The sequence below is a fragment of the Cladosporium halotolerans genome (assembly GCF_011745625.1).
Source record: "Cladosporium halotolerans strain TM138-S3 chromosome Unknown Sca12, whole genome shotgun sequence".
NCBI lineage: Eukaryota > Fungi > Ascomycota > Dothideomycetes > Cladosporiales > Cladosporiaceae > Cladosporium > Cladosporium halotolerans.
Genome location: NW_027191463.1, coordinates 259,679 through 273,699, shown reverse-complemented (window position 1 = coordinate 273,699; position 14,021 = coordinate 259,679). Strand labels below are relative to the sequence as shown.

Genomic DNA, 14,021 nt, shown 5'->3' with positions numbered 1-14,021 from the left:
GCCCGGCAACAGCTTCGGCAGCCTGCATTAGCGCGAGCGCTTGTATCTTCGTCATCTTCTTCACACCTCAACATAGCGGAAACACGATCATTGAAGGGAAACATGGCACATCCATCAATCTTGGGGCTTTACGTTGGCCACGTGATTGCCTTGTAAATAAGCCTCTTGAAACGCAATATCAAGAGCCGCAGGTGGCCATTCTCTCAGCACTCAAGAGCACTAGCGCCGCAGCGGAGCGGACCGCTCGATCCTAGCCTTTGAAGACTTCGACTTCCAGCCTCTCCAAAAGTTGCTTGAAGACGTCCTCATCTCACACTTCGCATCTCTAACCAGGCACACAACTTCCATCAGTGACTGATCGGTCAGCTCTACAGTGCAGACTCTCAAATTTCCTTCACTGTGGATGAGCAGCTTTATCATGTTGGCGTTCGGACTTGACATCTTACGACCATCCAAGATTATAAAGCCGAATGGCTGACCAAGATTGGAACGGCCTGCCCTACGGCCATTTTGGGCAAGCTACTTACAACTCTGAAGACCAGTCCTGGTGTTTTGAAAAAAAGCCGGGCCTACCTCGAATCCTTGAACCACTCGAAACGCAAGATATCGCGATCAAACCATCCGAAAGGGCTATTGCAGAGCGCTCATCGGCTGAGTTGCCGAGTCAACGATATGAAAGGGAAATCAAAGAAGCTACTCGGAATCGTCCCGAGATTCAGCCAGCGACGTCGCTTCTTAAGCCCCTTCTCCAGGCTTCCGAAGCTGTCGAAACCGCCATCGACAGACACGATCCTGTCAAGGGACCTCTAGTCTCTTTTGGCCGGGTATTTGATGAGCAGGTGCGCAGATCGAGGCAGATCATAGCCTTTGCTTCAGGCGCAACAGGCAGCGACGTGAAGGTCCTCCAGGTGCAAATGGAGAGGCAGGGTTGGAGCGACAGCAGAGCAATGTGGCTGGAAGTGCCTGTAATCGCTGGAGAAGAAGTCGTCTGGAGAGGCGGTGGCTCACCCGTCTTGCAGGTCTGCTTTGCGCAGCCTCTAGAAATTGGTGAGAACCTGCTTGCGGTGCGAACCGGCAGCCGAACTGTGATCTTCAAACCGATACTGCGAGCTTTCGGCCCTGGTTGGCTGAAGCTTAAGCTTCTATTTCACCTGCCTGCCTGCCAGCAACATAATTCTGCGCCACATGCTGATGTGGCTTTCAATCCTTGGTTCCCTCGACAATTCGCGGTCATCGATCGGTTTGAGCACTGGAGTGTTTGGGAGTTTCGAAGCAGGGAGTCATCTGAAGCTACTTGTGTCCACTCCTTTGCGGCCAGTGGAGATGATCTCAAAGCAGGTGTGCTCAATGACGGCTGGGCGCGTCTACTGTGGGTATGCAATCCCAGCATCGTCGCGATTGCGACCAGGCGCAACGTGGCTCTCTATGACTTGACTACGGGTCCTTCAAAACTACAGGATCTCGATCTTGGCGTCTCTGATGTCTCAGCCTGGGTATTGGATGTAGCAAGTGTGCCCTCCGACCCTGCACGCGTTATGATACTCACAAGCACGTATTTGCACCTTTTTACGTTCGAAGAAGAACGCAGCGAGGTCCGGGCGCATCTCGAAATGCGCATTAGGCATTTCCAAAACCCGCAAGACATCACTCTGCGGCTGACGTTACATCGTGACGAACAAGGTATGCGCTTGTGCCACCGTTGGTAGAAAATGTGTACTGATAACTGTGTAGATATGACGGTTATCCTTCGGTCCGCCCTAAATACGACAGCCATTGCTTATAGGTTCACGATTAACAGCGGGAAGACGACAGTCTTGCACGACCCTGTGCAATTGGAATGTCAGTTTGGAATCAACGGTGTCCTCGGACTTCACATCCACCCTATCGCAACAGCCGAAAACCGCTCCGGCCACTCCGGCAACTCGCTCATGGGACGCTTGCGAGCAGATGATTGTCGCTTCGTTTCATTGATGGCACTCAAGAAGGACCTCACTATCTCCAATCTGATCTATCTTGACCGTCCTTACCGACGTCAAACATCGCAGATCATGGCCCCCGCATGGCGAGACAAGCCCGCGGGGACTTCTACCAGGATCAAAGAGAGCTTTGTGACGGATGAATTTTCCATGCTCTCAGACCCTGAAAACGACGCACGCGAGCCCGTCGCCAATTACGTCAAGCAAAGGAGAGGGCAGGGTAGACGACTTGTCCGCCGTGAATGGACATCCAATCTTGAGCGGGTAGCTCACAGTGCACAGCGGCAAGCAACACACACGAGATCTGTGGAGGATGTTTCCGACCAGATAAGGGACCTTCTCGAAAGACCCATGGAGCCTAATGTCAAACCTATGACAACCGCTTTCGAAGTCTCCAACGAAGAGCTTACAGTGGATGATATGGGTCGTGCTGCAACCCAGATGCAGCAGCTTATGGCAATGCAAGATGAACCGCCAGAGCGACCACTTGGTGATGTTGATGGCTTTGAAGCTGGCATGAAACTGTTGCTTCGACCCATTTCGGAGAATTCTTCACCGTCGTGGGCTCCTCTTCAGTCATTTGGCGAAGATTTGAATCTAACATATGAGAGAATCATCTCACACTGGATCTCGCCGCTTCCTGATGCTGTGCGTGGACGCATCCGACTAGCCAAAGAGCAGCTGGCGCGAAGACTCGCTGCAGAAGTCAATCTCGCAGGTCATGTACTACGGCCAGACGCGCCCGAAGGGCCTAAAGACACGCAGCCCGAGACGGCACCAGAGTCGCAGAGCCAGAGCTGGGACCTTCCAGTGCGCGGTGCGGAGGCCTCACACGCGAGCCACTTCAGCGACGCCATCGCTTCTCAGTCCGCACTCCCTACGCCTTCACCAACCGGCACCCCGTCCGTCACCACAGCTTCCAGCCGTATGTCTGCCTTTACCTCAGCCGAAGTCTCACGCCTGTCAAAGTACGTCAGTTTCACCAAACCCGCTCCGTCCGCTCTTGCTCGATCCCTCAACAAAGTTCTGGACCATTGGACCGTGGGCGCAGACCCGGCGGAATACGACTGGATCGCCGCTTCCCGCCGGATAACCCAGCGCACGGAAGAGGAAGAAGCCGAATCGCAGCTCACGGAGAAGCAGCGCGCACGTATGCATCGTAAGGCGGAGCGCCACATCCGGAGGCAACGCAAGGAGGCTGCTGCAAGCCAGCAGCAGCATTTGGCCAGCAGCCAGATGCCGGAGCTTGTCGTCAGCGCGAGTCAGCCGCAGTTCGCGGGCGCCAAAGTGGAGAATCAGCCTGCTGCAGGACCTGCTGGGAATGCTTTCAGTGGAGGGATTGGGAGTAGTCAGATTCGTGCGCCAGGAGCTGCCAGCCAGGCGACGGCGGGGAGGTTTGGTGGTAGGCCGCCGGCGAAGAAGAAGAGAAAGCAGGGGTTCTAGATGCTCTTGCGTATGTGTCAAAAAAATCGGAGATACGGATGCCAATGTTGTCTACAGTCCCACCCTCCATAGGTTACACAAGAAGACGGCGTTAGTGTCGTCGTTAAAATTTGCGTTGATGCACGACCGAGCTAGAAGTGGGGAGTACTGTTGCCCCAGAAGCATCAGGGCGATCGCTTAGATCGCTGAGCCTTCTTCTCACTTGCATGAAACAGCTGAGTACACTACACCCCACCATGCACTTCCAGTCTATCGCCCTCTCAACTTTCGCCGCACAGGCTTTTGCGAAGCTCGAACCAAATTTCACGTCCAATGCTGGCGTCGAGATCTACAATCTCTCCTCCTTCTTCAACACGACCGGACCATGGAGCCTGATGTCTCAGGCAGGGGATTGCCTCTACATTGCAGGTACGTCTCGGATCCTTGGAAGACACGCGGGGCTACATAGGTGTTAATTGATCTAGGCATGCGGGGCATATACCAGGAAAACAGCACTCTCACGCCAACTGGCCTGCCACGCGTCCGCCAAGCTTTCCGAAACATGCAGGATCTCGCTGAGATGGCGGGCGCAGAGCTTACCGATGCTGTGCGAATCGTTGTCTACACAACCGATATGTACAGGTACAGGCCGATGTGTAACCAAGTGCAGATCGAGCTCTGGGGCAACGACCCAGATAGATACCCGCCTCGTACGATCGTGGAGGTCGATCGTTTGAATGATGATGATATTGTTGAGGTCGAGGGAACGTTCTTCAATCCCAAGGGCGTGCCTGAGAGAAGATGATCGTAGACTGAGTTTGGAGTCGCGTATACACATGTTGGATGACAATGGCCCGGAGAGTCGAAATTGACGGTATCGAATATATTAGATCCTGTCTGATTTTCCATTTACTTCGAGCGAGATCTCGTTCGTCACAAAGAGTGCTATCGCCGTGCGGTCATCGTTGTCATTCGATGGCTCCTTAGACATATTTAGACCAAACCATCCCGGTGGTGCACATGGATCCCCACCAGTGCGAAGGACCTTGCCGCTTTGTCCGCATCGGCATAACGGAGTTCGTCGCGTTTCCCTGCGCGGTACCCTGCGTATACCCTGTCGGCCTGATAGACATTGTATGGTTGTTCGAGAACACTCATAGGAACAACAGCATTCATAAAGAGCGAAATGACCGCAGTCGAAAAGGCTGTTCGCCCTGGTTTCACGTTTGCCGCTAATAGCACTCCTTCGGTCATATCATTGAGATGACCAACAGAACAGAACGAACACACAACAAGCGGATTCCGAACATGCAAAGATTGAGTATGCAGGCCAATGACAATACAGAGCTTAATGACGGAGACATAGATGACATGGCGAAAAACGTACGGTGCGGTGGCAACACATTCGACCTGTTTGGCACTACGCGTATTGAGTGTCTGGTTACACCGACTCCATGATACGGTTCGTACGTAAATCCAACCAAACCTCTATCTCGCGCGAAGGCAGAGACATTACACTTCCAGCTTTTATCTCTTTCTCGCCTTCTCTTTGTTCTTTAAACTCACAGGATTACCACTCACTAGGTACCCAGTCCGGTCCCTCCGCTGCGTACATATCAGGCTTATCTTTCCTACAAAGCGGGCCATTCTCGTTTGGCAGCCCATCCACACTCTCGACCTGGAAGAACTCGCTACCAACCGCCGTAGAAGCCCAAAAGACGTTCTTTGGGTCGAATTTCTGCTTTAGCTCCAGTAGCCTTGGGTAGTGGCTGCCATAAAACGCCCACTGGAAGTTAGGCTCTAAGCGATCGCTCTCGCTCAAGTAGCTGCCGGCGCCACGCGAAAAGTCGCGCCAGCGCTGCATGTGCTTGAACGTGAACTCCTGCCTGATCTCCATTTGCTCCTCTGTCGAAGCGTACATGGGCCAATTAACAGAGGAGATCATATGACAAAGCGTCTCCCGCCAGGCAGGGTTGACGGCCGTATCCTGCTTCCCGCCCGCGGCCCACGTGGGCGCTTGGTTGAAAGCAATCGTGGTCAGACCTGCGTCAGCGCTGGCCTTGATTGCCTCGTAGGTGGAGTTGAGAATGGTCTCGTTGGACCAGTTTGTGCGCGGCCAAAGACGCGAGGCGCTTGCAACGTGCGTTTTCTCGATGGCTTCGAGGGGAAAAGAGGCGTTCCATGCGTCCCAAAATGTGCTGTACTCCTTGTACTTGGGCTTGATGTCGATGCCCAGTTTGGTTAGGTCGTTCATCCAAGGCCGTAACAATTCCTCGGTTTCGTTCTTGGACATGTTCGGCGCAAAGAAGGGCTGCATAAGGAAGGTGAATTCGTCCCCGCTTGGAAGGACGAAGAAGTAGCTATAGGTACCAGCGGCGACGTTGGTGGGGAAGTAGTTGAGGTAGGCGCGGAAGCCGGCCCAGAAAGAGTCAAGCGAGACATCCTTCGTGCTGTACGAGAACGAGGTCGAAGTGAATCTCATGTCCGGGTAGGCTTTAATGACCGCGGACGTGACAACGCCATAGGTGGAACCGCCACCGCCACGTAGCGCCCAGAAAAGATCTGAATTCTCCTTCGCGTTGGCTGTGACGAAGCGCCCGTCTGCGGTAACGATTTCATAGTTCAAGACCTGGTCGGCAGCCATGCCATAGAGAGAGCTTAAAGGAGAGTGGCCGCCACCTTGCACGTATCCGCCCATCGCGCCGACTGTCTGGCCCTCACCGCCAATCACGAGCAGTCCGTGGTCGCGGGCAGCAGCATAGATCTCGTAGACTTGCACGCCAGCTCCCGCTTTAAACGCCGGACCATCGTAGTCCGTAGTAGCATTGCCGTATGAAGGAATGTAGGCAATGTCCTTGAGATGGTGCACCCAGACACTAAGCGAGCCAGCGCCGCCCGACTTGCCAGAAAAGTCATGTCCAGTGTTCTTGATGACAAAGCGTACGCCAGTATTGCGCGCAAAATTGACCGCAACCTGCAGCTGCGCAGTCGTAGAGACGTTGACAGTGTAAGTCGGGTATCCTCCCTGTGTGCACTCGCCTGAGTCATACCAACTCGTAGGCTGGCAGGTCAGGCCCTGGTATACAGGCGAGAACATCTCGATAGGATCGTTTAGGTGGGTGTACGAATCCGTCCAGTTGGCGGTCAACTTGGAACATGCCGTTTCGTCGTGCCGGCGAGTGCCGTTGAAGTAGCAGACACTTGCTGCTGGCACGCCCTTGATCAAGGCACCCCCGAGAGTATCGTTGAGCTGCTCCCACTCGCCAGGCTTGGGCCACGCTGGATCGCCAGGGTAGACTTTGCATCGTTCCTGGACTTCGTTGTCGTGTAGTCCATTGGGCAGATGGGGTGGAGATGGTCCTCTCAGCGCTGAACCTCCATCTTCAAGAAGCGCTGTGGAAGATGGTTTCACTCTATGCCCTGTGTCATTTGCCGGACGATCAATATTCCTCACACGGTCAGTGGCCCTAACTTTGTCAAATGAGAAGAGCAGTCTCTGTGGCGCGGGAAGCTTTTTCAGCGACAATTGCGACCATTGCTCTTCTTCGAAGTGAAAAAGGGGGATGTGCCCAGCCTCTGAGATCAAAGTCGCGCTTGGGGACCCAGTGGAAGCAGCAGCTGAACTGCTTACTGGTGATGAGGTGCCATGTTGCGCCGCTGCTGCCAATATGAAAGAGGACGCCAAAATAAGTCTTGGGAATAGCATGATGGAAGCGATGTGCAGGGAAAGTAGAAAAGGCAGTAATCACCTAGGTAAACAAAAGAATGCGGCGGCGATGGACCTTCAACCAAACCTGCACACATCCCGGGCAATCAATATTGCTCCCGGCTCGCGTGGCAACATAACTTGCCGACGTGGAGGTACCGACCTTGCTCAGGCCTAGGGTCGGGAGATGCAATCACAAAGAGCAACACAATGTATGACTGGCATGGAGACCTCCGTTATGGAGCTCCGAATCCGCTCGTCTCGAGTGGAGTCGAAGTCGCAAGTCTCATGAGGAGGATGCTGCAAATCCCGAGTCCCGCTGATGAGATTCCGGATGGAGCAAAAGAGCCGCGCATGCCGCCGCTGGCAGCTTGCCGCCCCTCACACGAAGGAACACGCTATCTTTAAGCCCACACAAGGTCGCATGGAGGAGCACACCATCGTTTCTACCAGACAGCATCGGTTGCGATTTCGATTGCATAGGCCCGATTTCAATGATCGCGCAATGTATTGCGCGAAACGAGATAACCTTCCGCAATTCCAACGCTCAGATGCCGTTATGAAGCTGGTGTTGCGCCGTATGTCCAAGTCAAGTTTGACCCGCATGACACCTATGTGACTTGCGAGAAAGGGTCTTTGTGAGTTGGCCAAGGCCTTGAGAGACGGCGTTCGCTGGGGTAGGCGAGTCGTTGGGGAGAATGGGCGTTCTTATTCGCTGCTCGAGATTGGTTTATGGACCGTCAACCTTCGCGTCAATTCAACTGCCTGATCAAGCTGCCTAGACAACTCCGTGCGTTATCGTGCTACGCAATAATTGACGACCAAGCCTGTTGTCGCTGACCATTTCATAGGCGAGATCATTAGCGTTTCATCCTTCGGACCATGTCGTTTCCGGACAACTTGGGCCCGGCTCTTGCAATCCTTCATCGGTACGGTATCTTGGAGACACTGAGGTCCTTGTACAGTCCTTCTCCCCGTTTCTGCTCTCAATGCGGCCGTCTATCTCAGATTCCTGGTGCTCGGCGCCTTCGATATGGTCGAAACACTTCAGCCCACTGCCTTGGGGCTGATCATCCTATGGCCGTCGCTCGCGACCGTCACCGTTGCGCTGAGAGTCTACACGCGCATCTCGATGAGGCAATTTTTCCTCGGTAACTTGTCCGTGGCAGCAGAAGAGAACAGAGATGGTTTGCCTGACAATAACGCTCGCAGATGACTACACCATCGTTGTTGCATGGTCGTTTGCAATCGGTCAGGCGGTCATGGTGTACCTCTATAGCCTCAAGAGTTGGCAAGGTTACCACTACTACGACATACCCGATCTGTCTGTCGAAGACAGAATGCAAGCATCAAAGTACGACTTGGCGAACCAGCTCTTGTACAACCCCATCCTGGCTCTGGTCAAGGCTTCTATCATCTTCTTCCTGTGGCGTCTTGAAGACAAGCGGAAAGTCATCCGGTGGTCGCTCACTTCGTTCTTCATTCTCAACTTAGGCCTGGCTATCGCAACTTTCTTGGCAGATTTGTGCCAATGCACGCCAGTAGCGTACTATTGGAACCACTACGGGGCCGATGAGTACGATGCAGAGGGTAACGTGGCCGAGAAAGCCGGGACATGCATCCAACAAGTCAACTTCTTCCTCATCACCGCCGGCCTTTCCGTGCTAACAGACATACTTATCATGATAATTCCGGCGGCCATGGTCTGGAAGCTGAAATTGAAAAGGTCAAAAAAGATCGCTGTGTGGGCCGTCATGTCCTTGGGTTGGGTGGTGGCCGTTATCGGAGCAGTGCGGATTGCCTTGTATTATTACCGTTTCCAGCCGGAAAACATAGACCGCTCGTATAGCGTTGCTTACACCATTTCAGGCGCAGAGGTCAATATGTAAGTACCACCGTCCAAAGCTAGTATCCAATGTCTGACCCGCTGCACATAGCGCCATTATCGCCTCAAGCGGTCCAGCGCTGAAAGCATTCACGAAGAAGTATATTCCGAATCTCCTCGATACATCCCGGGGCAACATGTCATATTCTACTAGGGGGTATGCCCACGGTAGGGCGCTGGAGCTTTCTGGGTACTCGAGCCAAAAAGCCACAGACAACTTCGTCTCGCAGCCTGGGCGCTCCACCGATGATCAATACGGCACGGGCATTTTGAAGACTTCAAGCTACGATGTTGACACTTCCAGCCAAGAAGCTATCGTGCCTAATAGGAGTACTAGAACGCCAAGTGAGCGAAGCGAGTTCGAGTTCTTTGGCCTCAAGTCGATCAGATAACATTAGCTGTGTAACGTCGGTTGCATCAGTAATGAACTTATTATTGCAGAATGATATACGCAAGGCAGATACCCCTACCGAGGATCACGTACATAGATTTAATATTAATCGCATGCAGTCAAAGGAAGATGATATGACTGACGTGGCTAGAGCGTCCTCAAAGCTGCGAAGATGCACTGGCTCATATACCTACACCGCTACCCATGTAGCGTCAAGTTTATTAGCGTGGCAACCCTGTTTTAAATTTGTAGGTATATATTCGAATTTTTTACGTCAGAAACCACATACGACCACAGGTCAGTGAAAACTGGGCATCCCGTCCGCTCTGCCATACATAAGCACTGAACCGGGCGACTAGTACTAGAGTGGGTGACCATCTGGGAATCCCGCCTGTTGTATGTTTTTGTCTTTTGAGAAGTCGCCATGATTTTGACGTATTATGCAAGATAAAGTATCTCGATCGATTTCTCGCTCCATGCGGCTTGCGGCGTTGCCTTGATTTCGTGCGTGGTGTGTACGCGCTGGATTCGCTTGGGTTCTGAACGTGGTAACATCTTTGGTATGATGTGAAATCTGCATCCGCCAAGCTCGTAAGAGATGTTCGCAGAGGGTGATCAATCATTCACTGACCGAGACTTGCGAACGCGTATACCAAAAACACTTTAAGGGCCTAGACACGTCGTGATTGTTGTGATGAGGCAACCCAGTTGGCGGAGCGCTGATGACCTCGGACCGCGGCTGAAGACCAAACAATTTTCACTATGGTCAGCAATAACCAATGCATCGACTCTGACCTCTGCTTAAGCTCCAAGAGTAGCCACGGATTTTCTCATCTATCCCCGACGGGCCAACATTGTCGCGGCAGATATAGATCATGTCGTTACGCCAACCACTGAGCGACTTTGTGGCGCTCAGTGACTCCATCTCATATTTTGGCCAGCCGCCAAACAGGAGGCATGAGACTGGCCCATCTCTGGTCGTCCTGTGCACTTGGATGTCGGCGCACCGAAAACACATCGCAAAGTACACACAGCAATACCGCCAGCTATATCCGACTGCCAGCTTACTTGTCCTGGAATCCTCCGTTGCCGACTTTGTCCTCCGTACCAACCGGACACAGCACGAGGCGATACGACCTGCACGCGATGTTCTACTTTCGCACATCTCTTCCTCCAGCAGTGACCGAGTAGAACACAGTGTTGCGCTACATTCGTTCTCCAACGGCGGCCTTCAGTGTGCCACACAGCTAATCGCCAGCCTTCCGAGCGAACATCGTGTACAAGTGTTCAACGCCATCGTCCTCGACAGCTGCCCAGGAGAGGCTACATACCATCGATCGGTCCACGCCATGAGCCTGTCACTTCCGAAGCATCCCCTCTCGAGGATCGTAGGGGTACCATTGGTTCACCTGATGATCTGCATGTTCAACATCTACTTCTTCCTCTTCCAGGTCGAGAATGCAGTATCACGCATCAGGAAACAGACCAACGACCCTGCTATGATTGCTCTGAATGTACCAAGGCTCTACGTCTATTCCAAGGCGGACCAACTTGTGCTAGAAGATGACGTGGCGAGCCATGTAGCGGACGCACGCCGTAAAGGCTATTCGAAGGTGCAAGAGCTGCTGTTTGAGTCTAGTGCTCATTGCGCGCATGCTATGACACACAAAGAGCAGTATTGGAAAGCGGTCGCGACCATCTTTGGGGACCGAAGAAGCTGAGTGAATGGTTCGACGAGTACTAAGCATGCTGTGTCTGATCAGTAATAATCAGAGCTTCAATCTGATCACGCAGAGGCAATGCATTTGTCGTATCCTTTTTCCCAGCCCAGCATCACTGTCTAGCACTGATCTTAGGCTCAACAACAGCCTCATCTGCCTTTCCATTCTCAAGGTCTTCCTGGCTGCTTGCCGCATCGTGGCTGTCTTGGTTTGCTGAAGAAAATCTGCGTGATTTCAGCGAGCTGGCAAGTATGAAAATACGCCGAGGACTTTACTGACGTCGGCGCGAAAGCACTCCTCTCCCTCAACCTAGCGCCATAATAATAGAAGAGAATGGGCATGGGCACAAGGGCAACGGATACCGCACCAAGAAGACTTCCGGCAGGCCCCACACCCATGCCTTCAATCATCTGGCTGTTCCAGCATCAATATGGAGGTTACATCGAGTAGCGGTGCCACAAGCCTACCGTGCGAACAATGGAAACCCGGCGCCAGCAAGGCTGCGGAGAAAGGTATTCGCGGCAATAGCAGAAGCTGCAAACATCAGATAGGCGTCGATCAGGTAATTTAGGCAGTTGAGGAAGATCGAAAGGATGCCGAATCCTGTAGCGAGGCCGGAGAGGGTAGGTGCAATCCAGTGAATGCTACTTCTGTTACCTGTCCAAGCAAACCAGAACAGACCGATACTGAAGCTGATACCTCCTAAAATTACGGGTGGGAGTCTCCATTCCGGTACTGGCATGTTGTTGTTTGCGGCAAGTTTCCGGTTGTACGATGGGGAGGTGGCGATCATGAAGACACCAGCAATGATTTCACCTGAGATGTCAGCGTACCTTCCCTTGGCGAGAGACTTCATCACCTACCAAGAATCATGCCGAAGAAAGGAAGCTGAGAATACACAGTCAGCAGTTGTCGTCTCAGTACTGCACGATGTTCGGCACATACCCCTCCCACGCCTGCATTGAAGCCGTGTATCCCCTGGAAGACGATAGGGTAGAACGTAAGGAAGAGGTACAGCAGGCCATAAACGAAAGCCATGTAGATGCTGATGGCTAGGATAATAGGCTCCGTGAAGAGGAGACGAAGCGGACGCGAGACGTTCTTCTCCAGCAGTTCGCGGAGGTCGACCTCGATCTCTTCCTGTTTGGCATGAATCCCCCAATTCTGCGTCCGACGTCTTAATTCGGCTGCTTTGTTAACCAAGATCACTGGAGGGTAGGTCTCCTCTAGAAAGAGGATCTCAAGAGCAAGCCACAAATCATCAGCGGCGTTGTACAAAGCATAATCACAAGATGTACACGTACGCCGAGGAAGCCCATGATGGCAGTGATGTATTCAGTCCAGCGCCAGCCAAGATAAGACATATCGATGAATCCCCCAATGAAAGGGGCTAACAAAGGCCTGTGATCGCATTAGAGCAGTTGAAGGGACGTTCCTTTCGGTGTTTCTGACCCGCTGAAGACCATCATCGAGAACAGGGAGATCGCGATACCTCGCTGTTGGTTGTTACTAGCCTGCATCAGTGACCTGGTATATCAAAATGATCGGATGCATGCTCACAACATGTCAGCAAAGACAGCGCCAACCACGGTGAGTGGACAAGCGCCGAAGAATCCGCCGAAGAAACGCGATATGAAGATGGTTTGCAGGTCTTTGCCAGCAGCTACGGCAATGTTAAAGATGGAAAACCCAAAGGATGAGACAATTAGCGGGTATCTTCGACCATACAGCTCAGACGCTGGTGCCCAGATGATAGGACCTGTCGCGAATCCAAGGACATAGAGGGAGACCCCAAGGATACCGACCTGGCCCGACACACCATATTGTCGGGCGACAGATCCAATCGCGGCGGAGAAAATGGAAGATCCAAAGGCGGCAGTCAGGGTCACGAATCCCAAGGTGATCGCGACGGGCAGCTTCTTCCGCAAAGGCCAGTTCTGCGCGTGCAGGGTATCATTAGGACCGTCAAACTCTACGACATACTCGTCTCGCGCTGGAAGCATCGGCGGGTATTCTCTGCCTCCTCCAAAATTTGGCAGTGGCTTCTTGCTCTCCCTCGTGACTGTTCGACTTCTCAAGCCCGCACCGACCGTGATATTCTGTTGGCTTCGGCCTGTCTGTACGCGACTAAGCGCCGTGCGGTGTCTTTCTAGATTGGCATCGTCTCGTTGAGTGGGCATCCTCGACATGCCAATCTCTTCTCTTACTACAGAAACCCGAGAGACACTGGAACAGCTAGAGCTGGATGTATCTGCCGTTGCTGAGCGCGATATTGCTTCTCCTTCCACCGTGGGTAGATCTGCACTGAAAGTTTGTCGTGCCGGCGAAGAGCCTGGTGAATGGAACCTCTCTGGGCTAGCGTTCCTCTCTGCATCCATCATTTGTCGGTCCGTTTCATCCATAATGATCAATGGGCGGTGCAAGACTGTCTAAGTCTAGTCGGCAATTGGCATTTGAGTAGTATAAAACCGCAAAGCCGCGACAGTCATTGAAAGGATTGCACGTGTGAGACATCCCAGTGAAGGGAGGGGCAGAGGCCAGAGCTCGTGGAATGACCGCTTATGTAAAGCAAGCCACCGAGGACAGTCAGCTGGTATCCCATGCATGTCAGCTTCGGTATCGAAGTTAATCAAATGTCAGGCGGTGGCGTACACGTGTTCTGGCCAATAACCGTTTGCGCATGTTGCAGCGTTCGGATTTGTGTTTCCGAATACGAACGCCCAATTGCATTGTAATTTTTGGGTGCCCTCCTCGAATAAATGCCATCCGATAGCAGAGACGTCAGCTACCAAGTCGAGGTAATCAAGCTTCAGACCAAAGACTCGTCAAATGCTTGACTGACATGCTTGACTACTCATTACCCATCACTTGAGGTATCACATAGTGTGTAAAATCCATGAGAGAGCAATTGAAGACCTTC

At 52.7% G+C, this 14,021-nt stretch overlaps 6 protein-coding genes across 6 annotated transcripts; 4 read left to right on the top strand and 2 right to left on the bottom strand.

Moving 5' to 3' along the window:
• Nucleotides 1–113: 113 nt before the first annotated feature.
• On the top strand, nucleotides 114–3,532 carry WHR41_04089 (uncharacterized protein). Its single transcript, XM_069372695.1, has 2 exons — nucleotides 114–1,680; nucleotides 1,732–3,532. The coding sequence occupies exons 1-2, from the start codon at nucleotides 471–473 to the stop codon at nucleotides 3,417–3,419; spliced, it is 2,898 nt and encodes a 965-aa protein (XP_069230137.1). The 5' UTR covers nucleotides 114–470; the 3' UTR covers nucleotides 3,420–3,532.
• A 105-nt stretch (nucleotides 3,533–3,637) lies between these two features.
• WHR41_04088 (uncharacterized protein) lies at nucleotides 3,638–4,316 on the top strand. Its single transcript, XM_069372694.1, has 2 exons — nucleotides 3,638–3,827; nucleotides 3,884–4,316. The coding sequence occupies exons 1-2, from the start codon at nucleotides 3,656–3,658 to the stop codon at nucleotides 4,201–4,203; spliced, it is 492 nt and encodes a 163-aa protein (XP_069230136.1). The 5' UTR covers nucleotides 3,638–3,655; the 3' UTR covers nucleotides 4,204–4,316.
• A 471-nt stretch (nucleotides 4,317–4,787) lies between these two features.
• Nucleotides 4,788–7,104, bottom strand: WHR41_04087 (uncharacterized protein; the record flags this gene model as incomplete). The annotated part of the gene is made up of 1 exon (XM_069372693.1): nucleotides 4,788–7,104. One exon carries the CDS (start codon nucleotides 7,102–7,104, stop codon nucleotides 4,969–4,971), a length of 2,136 nt encoding a protein of 711 aa, XP_069230133.1. The 3' UTR covers nucleotides 4,788–4,968.
• Nucleotides 7,105–7,496: 392 nt separating this feature from the next.
• On the top strand, nucleotides 7,497–9,381 carry WHR41_04086 (uncharacterized protein; the record flags this gene model as incomplete). The annotated part of the gene is made up of 4 exons (XM_069372692.1): nucleotides 7,497–7,894; nucleotides 7,956–8,255; nucleotides 8,317–8,989; nucleotides 9,042–9,381. The coding sequence occupies exons 2-4, from the start codon at nucleotides 8,138–8,140 to the stop codon at nucleotides 9,379–9,381; spliced, it is 1,131 nt and encodes a 376-aa protein (XP_069230132.1). The 5' UTR covers nucleotides 7,497–7,894; nucleotides 7,956–8,137.
• Nucleotides 9,382–10,375: 994 nt separating this feature from the next.
• On the top strand, nucleotides 10,376–11,101 carry WHR41_04085 (uncharacterized protein; the record flags this gene model as incomplete). Its single annotated transcript, XM_069372691.1, has 1 exon — nucleotides 10,376–11,101. One exon carries the CDS (start codon nucleotides 10,376–10,378, stop codon nucleotides 11,099–11,101), a length of 726 nt encoding a protein of 241 aa, XP_069230135.1.
• A 167-nt stretch (nucleotides 11,102–11,268) lies between these two features.
• WHR41_04084 (uncharacterized protein) lies at nucleotides 11,269–13,285 on the bottom strand (the record flags this gene model as incomplete). Its single annotated transcript, XM_069372690.1, has 7 exons — nucleotides 12,662–13,285; nucleotides 12,554–12,610; nucleotides 12,406–12,502; nucleotides 12,047–12,241; nucleotides 11,965–11,989; nucleotides 11,569–11,917; nucleotides 11,269–11,515 (listed from the first exon to the last, which is right to left on the bottom strand). Exons 1-7 carry the CDS (start codon nucleotides 13,279–13,281, stop codon nucleotides 11,269–11,271), a joined length of 1,590 nt encoding a protein of 529 aa, XP_069230134.1. The 5' UTR covers nucleotides 13,282–13,285.
• Between the last annotated feature and the right edge of the window lie 736 nt (nucleotides 13,286–14,021).